This window comes from Cicer arietinum, chromosome 1 (assembly GCF_000331145.2).
Source record: "Cicer arietinum cultivar CDC Frontier isolate Library 1 chromosome 1, Cicar.CDCFrontier_v2.0, whole genome shotgun sequence".
NCBI classification, from domain to species: Eukaryota; Viridiplantae; Streptophyta; class Magnoliopsida; order Fabales; family Fabaceae; genus Cicer; species Cicer arietinum.
In genome coordinates, this window is record NC_021160.2 from 17,350,607 (window position 1) to 17,357,406 (window position 6,800).

Here is a 6,800-nt window from a genome sequence, read left to right on the forward strand (position 1 = left end):
CGAGATGTAAACTCTCTAATTGATGTATTGCGGGATTATGGTTGTTCATTAGATGCCCCTAAAGGAAATGTCACCCTTAGAAGAAGATGGCTATCAATGAAATGAAGTCGTCTATTGGTTCTTAAAAATTTATGTTTTTACATGTTAGATTTTCTATTATCCTTTTAAGGTTGCTCATTTTGATTTCACCTCTTTAATGAACTGGATTTTAAATATTTCTACTTGAATGGTTTAATTTATAAGTTTAATCATTTTATCATGTATATGACTTATTTAGAATTATTTATACTTAAGGCAGTATTGTTTAGGATAATTGTCACAAGATTGTAAAATGGTTATTCATGTCTTTTTGTGTTTTCCTTCTAGTTGGTGGTGGTTATTGTCTCCTCACTAAATTCTTGTGACTTACCTCTTCACATTTATTTTTTTCTTCAAATTCACAGGCAACTGAGTAATAAGTTGTTAGTAGATTCAAGCATCGATTACAATTTTTGGTAGGCCTCCTTGATTGACGACCCTTTTTTATGTATCTTTTGAGTCTATATGTATTTTGTAACTATTTTGAGTCTAAAAAGTCATTGTGGAATGTATTAAACTGTTAGATTTGTTCTTTTGAAATATTTACTCAATGAAATATTTAAACAAAATCTTCTTTATATTTGAAAACATTGAAATTATAGAGGATATTGTGTTGAAATTTCGAGAAATATTTTTTTCTTAAATTTCGAGAAATGTTATTTAATTGTTTAATAGTTAAGTTGGTCGATAGACTTGCCAAACTAGGAGTATTTGTATGTGCATTGGTCACTGTGTCAGTTATCAGGTCGTGATAAGAAATTACTGACAAAAGGGCTACTTTTCTCAAGGAATTTTGAACTAAAGCTCCACAATTTCAGTGATTTAGATTGAGAAACTTGCAAAGATATCAGAAAAGTCAATCTCATGAAATTGCTTCTTTTTGGGAGAGTCACTTATTATTTGGAAATCTAAGAAGCAAGCAACTGTGGCAAGGTTGAAGTAGCAATGTCAATTACTAGAAATGGGGTTTGAATTGTAAATTAACATATTTAAAATTTCTTGTTAAAAACTTAAGAAAATAACTCAAGAATGATCTTGGTTATGAAAACAGAAAACGGAGAACGTTCTTGGTTTTGGAAACAGAAAACGGAGAACGTTCTTGGTTAGTTAAAATCACAATTTTAATTTATTTATTTAACTTCATAATCAAAATGACTGAAAGTGAATAGAGATAACGAAGAGATACCACATAAAGATATATCATGGTTCACCCAACTCGAGCTACGTACAGTCGTCACAACTGTGAGTTTTTCCACTAAGTGTTCAAACGAACAACGTTCTTAGTTTTACACAATTTTTGTTACGATCAATCTTGATCTGTAACAACAATTCATTTCCACCCATGAATGATTCAACCAATTCACCTATCAATCTTGAGAGGATTTAACAATTCACCTTTTAACCATAAAATGATTTTTACAACAATACTCAAACTATAAACAACCCTTATAGTTTTGAGTTTACGCACTAATGATTTAGAGAGTTTGGTTGAATCTGATTATTTTCAACTCGTGCTTGAGAATAGATTCCTGATAAAAGAAAACAATAATACAATTTGGATATATGATGATGAATTCAGGACTGATTCTTTTGCAAATGAGAAGTTTTCAATAAGAGTATGTGATTGATGGATTTTCTTAGCACTTGAAGTTCTACGTTTTCCTTGAGCTTGGGGTTCCTTTTATAGGCTTCAAGGAGGTTTAATTAAACTCGATAGATTATATATTTGAGAATCAACCTTTATTTATTCACTTTATCAATTTCTTACCAAATTCCAAATTCCATTATTTGGAAGCCCTAACTGATATTAAGGCATCATCCATTCCCCTTGGATTCATTTGCTGGACGTCGTGGAATGACGGAAAAAAATTAGCTTGGAAGAAAAAAAGTAGTATGGGCGAGGAATTTATTATTAAACAAAAAGAGGGGTGGTGTGTTAAGTAACGAAGTAGTGCGAAAAGAAATTCAGAAGCCCAACCTAGCAAGGCCCATTAGAAAAGTGTTTCCTTTCTTGTTTGTTCGGTTGAATTTGGTTGAATGGTAGCAAGGAACAGAGTAGTAGCAATAATGGGAACAATGTCGGAAGTTGTGGAAATAGAGAGTTTAGAGAAGAGTTTATTGGAAGAGAATGAAGAAACAGTATTATATGCGGCGTCGTTTCAAGAAATGGAGAAGAATTTCGTCAAGTACCAAACGGTACAGTGGGTACTTTACTCGCTGTTACTGATATTAGCTTGGGGAATTGGGTTACTCATGTTGCTTTATATACCAATCAGAAGGTTTATACTTACAAAGGATATTCGTTCTAGAACTCTTTACCTTACTCCAAATGCTATTGTTTACAAGGTAATCCTTTTTTTTTTCATTTTCCAACTCTTTATTTCAATTTACCGTTTTTATTGAAAATACTATTGGATTGAATTTGATAAATTATTAGATGTAGTATAAATTGTTGTAGTTGGAAAAATGTTGAGATTATGATAAAATACATGGATATATAAAATAATCTATGAATTTGTTATCGGGTTGGATAGCTCAACTGGTTTGAGAGGAGTTGAAAGAGTTCAAAGGTCCAGGTTTAAATCCTGGAGAAGGATACTAGGTATAGTTGGAGTTGGTTATAGGTTGTTATAAGTTGTTTATTCATAATGTCAAGTTAGTTAAAATTTGTTAGTTTAGTTGTGATCAGTATGTAAAGTGTATCATATTCTAATTGTAATCAACTTTTTCATTCATTCAGTTCCAAATAATCAATCTTTCTCTCAATTATTTTTCCTTTGTGGAGCTCTACCATGCTTCTCAACATAACAACTAATATGCTAATTAACACTTAGTGTTTGACAATAAATTTGTAATGATCGACACCAGTTTGGTTTGGTCTTGCAGAAGAGCCTAATTGGGAGAATGTTCATGTTTAATGTTCAATGACTCTTCGAACAAGGTTAGCTTCAATAGGAGATGATGTTAACTAAAAACATTTTTTAAAATCTCTAATCTTAACTAGTAACTTTTAAGGATGCATTTTGTATCAAGAGCGTTGGGATAAGATAATACTAGTCTCTTTCAGTCCTATCCAGCTTGAGAGATTAGTCTTCGTAGATACGTTCAAGGATACCCGGTTTCTACCAAAAAAATAACTGCATTTTATGTTTTAATGTTACACCATTCACATTAGACATGTTTTTGGGTGGTTTTAGCTTTGTATTCATTTTAATTGATGTATGATGTTTGCATGTATGTGTAATAGAGTGACCACCTTCTCGTGCTACCAATTTGCTACACATAGGAATATCTATCACGCCCTTCTTTCGCCTTCAACAAGGATTTGAATCCATGACAGGATGCTTCCATGTGCTTAAGCCCCAGGTCATGTGTTCCAATCCTTGTGGGAGGTGAAAGAAATACCACATGGGGGTGGTAGATATTCTTATGTGTGGCAGATTGGTAGCACAAGAGGGTGGCCGGTCTATTATAGTATGGATCTCTTGACATGTAATATGGTTATGTGTTTTTTCTAGCTCAGGTCACGAGGCCAGTACCATTTCCATGTTTTGGGGTGCTGCATAAAGAGAAGCATGTTTTATTACATTCTGTGGCTGATGTCGTGGTTGAACAAGGTGCAGTACTTGCTGTTTTCTGCTATGTGTTCTTTAAGCTTTTGGACAACCCTTTTTTTCTTTTGAAGTTGTAGTTTTATGCTATTTTTTTTGGGTAGGTTTTACACCTTGTTTATAACCTTCCATCCCTGTGCAATTATTATGGCCATATGGTTTTAATCCTACTATTTGATTAATGATATCTGTTCATAGGGTACTTGCAATCACTTTTTGGTGTATATTCTCTTAGAATTGAAAATGTTGGAGTTAGAAGGCCACCCAGTGATGATGTTAAAATCCTCGGCATTGCAAATCCTAATGCTTTCAAGAAGGTATGTAACTGTGTCTGATCAAATTGTGTGTTTCTTTTCCTTATTTCTTCTTTCACTTTGAGTTTATGGGCTATGTGAAACTGCTGTTTGCTTCGCCTCATTTCTTTTCAGGCTGTTATGATGCGCCTATCAAACATGAGAAATGATATTGTTTCAAGACAAGTGTCTACTCTAGAAGACGTTTCACATTTGATGGTAAATCATTCGCGATAGACTCAAAATACATTATTCAAAATTTTCATCTATTTTTTGGTCTCTTTTGCTTCTAATGGCCAATAATTAAAAATATAATCAATACTGTCATGATTTCCGGAGTAAATGGCTTTTCTTGCAAAGAAAAGTTATTTACCATGAAAACCTTGACAATATTGAATATATGTTAACTCCTGATATTCATGTTGGTTACTTATGGTCTTTATCTTCTTCTCACATTGTTTTTTGTCATTTTAGATGTCTCCATCCAAGTCGTTGACATATGATTCTACTCATTTTGGGGAGCTGCTACTATTGCAGAAACTGGATGAAGTTGGAAGCTCTGTCAAGGTAGCAAATAAATGCAGCATACAGTAATGTTATTTGCCAATAATCACATTGACTTTAGGATAAGAAAAATAGCAAGTTGAGAGACAGCTTGGTTTGAGATTTGTTTTTCTTTTTACAGTATGACCTTGTTTTTACTTTGTTTTCTATTTTTAAAGATTTTGTATGGAGAACAATTAATTTTTTAATTGTTTTCCCTGATTCATATACAATTTTTTGAAAATAGAAAACAAAAGTAATTAAAAATGAAAACAAGGAATAAAAGCCCAAAATGTTTTATGAAACCAAGCAAGCTCTGAAATTCCTCAACATAGAAATTGAAAAAAAAAAGAGCAACGGCCGAGGTGAAAAGGAAAAAGACCTGGCTCTATATTTCTATAATTGGATATATTTATTTGGCTAAGCATCAGGATTTGATGTTTATTGCAGAGAATACAGACTTTATTTGAGGAGCAACAATCTCAAAAAACAGAATCCATAGATTGAGGTTAGTGAATTTGGTGTAAAACACAACTCTTGTGGTCTACTTTTGCTGCAATGTTTTTAAGTCCATTTTTATATCAAGTACTTCTGTATGTGTTTCTCATAGATACTTTATTGACTAAATCACGAAAATTAAAGAAGTTGTTAGTAGTAGTATTATCAATCTGGGATAGCGAAGCGGCCACCTCCAAAAAATGCTAATAGCGTGATTGCAGGAGGACTGCTATATGTTTTATATAATTTACATAATTTATACATAGACACAAAAACTTGATAACTAGTTGTGATTGACTAGTGAGATGGTGAAAAATGACTGTAGAAGTGTAGGAGTGAGACAGAGGGAGAAAGGAGAAGCCAAAACGTTTTGATATTTTTAATTACAAAATTCCTAAAATACTCCAAGCAAAAAGCATAACCTTTAATTTTAAGGGCTACTTTATGAAATTTCTGAAGTCATTATGAGGTGTGGTGCTATAGCAGCTGTAATATCCGCTATAGGGGCCACTTTGCTACACCACTACAGTGTTGCTAATTGCTATTGCATGAGGGCTTGTTTTATTTCGCATATAAGAGAATATTAGAGAGACTCATGTAGGTAGAGGAAACTTGATAACCTAGATGTGAGATTAATTCAATCAAGTTTTATGCTAAGAGAAGGTTGTTATTTTTTTCCCTGATGTTTGTCTGCATTCTTTTATTAAGTATTATAATGTGTTTTTGGACAGATGATGCAGAGAATAGTGGAAAAAGGTAATTACACGCATTGTATCTCTTTTAGAGCAGTTCTAATCCAACAAATATTAATGCTAGTGTTACTTCATTGGCAGCAGCAATGGAAGTAAGTGCAAGTTGATACCTCATGCAACATAGCTAGCTATTCATTGTTAGTTTGTATATCTTATAGCATTCAAGTACACCTTGTAATTTTATGAAAAAGTTGTATATCTTGATTGTAGTGATGCTTGAACGTGTCTATAATACCATAAATGTATGTGTTTTATTAATTAATTTGGTGTAATTATTTTTGCTTTCTCACGTAATACAGGAGATGGAGCTCATTGGTGTAATGCTAACAGTATGAAGCTGATACACCATCCATATTATGTGAGAAAGCTAAAATAATTGCTAGTTGATTAATGAAGTTATATACAAGTTCCTTTATTTGGTGTATTCTAGTATTACTTAGTTGATTAATGAATTTATACACAGTTTGAGTTATGACATTATGCTTTTATGGTTATTGAATTTATATAGAGGTTGAATTATGGCCTTATGGTTAAAGAATTATGGTATTATGTCTCTATGATTAATGAATTTATTATATAGGGTATTTTCAGCTAAAAATTTGTAATAAAAATTATATACAAGTTGAATTATGGCCTTATGGTTAATGAATTATGGCGCATTAGCACGAAGATTGTCCCTTTTCCATAAAGCAAAGAAAAGTAATATTAAAATAACTTTTATTTTCTGATATAGATTTAAAGCAAAGAAAAGTGATTTTTAATAAATTGTAATTTTTTTTTTAAATTTCTTATAAAGCATTGGTTTAATCATAATTTTAGTCTCTTTATTTTTATAATTTCTGAATTTTGATCCTTTAATTTTAAATCTGTAATTTTAATCCTCTAATTTTGTCAATTTTCAACTTAAATTCATATTTTTACCCTTAAACTGATGTAACACATTTTAGTATGCTGTGACATTTAATAATTATAAATTACCACTACATTAGATTATATTTAAATATATAAATAATTGACAAAATAAA

General features: G+C 31.7%; 1 protein-coding gene across 4 annotated transcripts; it reads left to right on the forward strand.

Annotated features, from left to right (window-relative positions):
* The first annotated feature begins 1,748 nt into the window (after nucleotides 1-1,748).
* On the forward strand, nucleotides 1,749-6,247 carry LOC101499738 (uncharacterized). Of its 4 annotated transcripts, none has more exons than XM_004488061.4 (8): nucleotides 1,751-2,424; nucleotides 3,602-3,695; nucleotides 3,888-4,006; nucleotides 4,118-4,201; nucleotides 4,457-4,549; nucleotides 4,976-5,033; nucleotides 5,755-5,779; nucleotides 5,857-6,247. In XM_004488061.4, the coding sequence occupies exons 1-6, from the start codon at nucleotides 2,116-2,118 to the stop codon at nucleotides 5,030-5,032; spliced, it is 756 nt and encodes a 251-aa protein (XP_004488118.1). In that variant the 5' UTR covers nucleotides 1,751-2,115; the 3' UTR covers nucleotide 5,033; nucleotides 5,755-5,779; nucleotides 5,857-6,247. The 4 variants fall into 4 exon arrangements, with proteins under 4 accessions (XP_027188901.1, XP_004488119.1, XP_004488118.1 ...); XM_004488060.4 differs by having other exon boundaries at nucleotides 1,753-2,424; nucleotides 5,860-6,247; XM_027333100.2 differs by lacking the exon at nucleotides 5,755-5,779 and having other exon boundaries at nucleotides 1,749-2,424; nucleotides 6,075-6,247.
* Nucleotides 6,248-6,800: the final 553 nt, after the last annotated feature.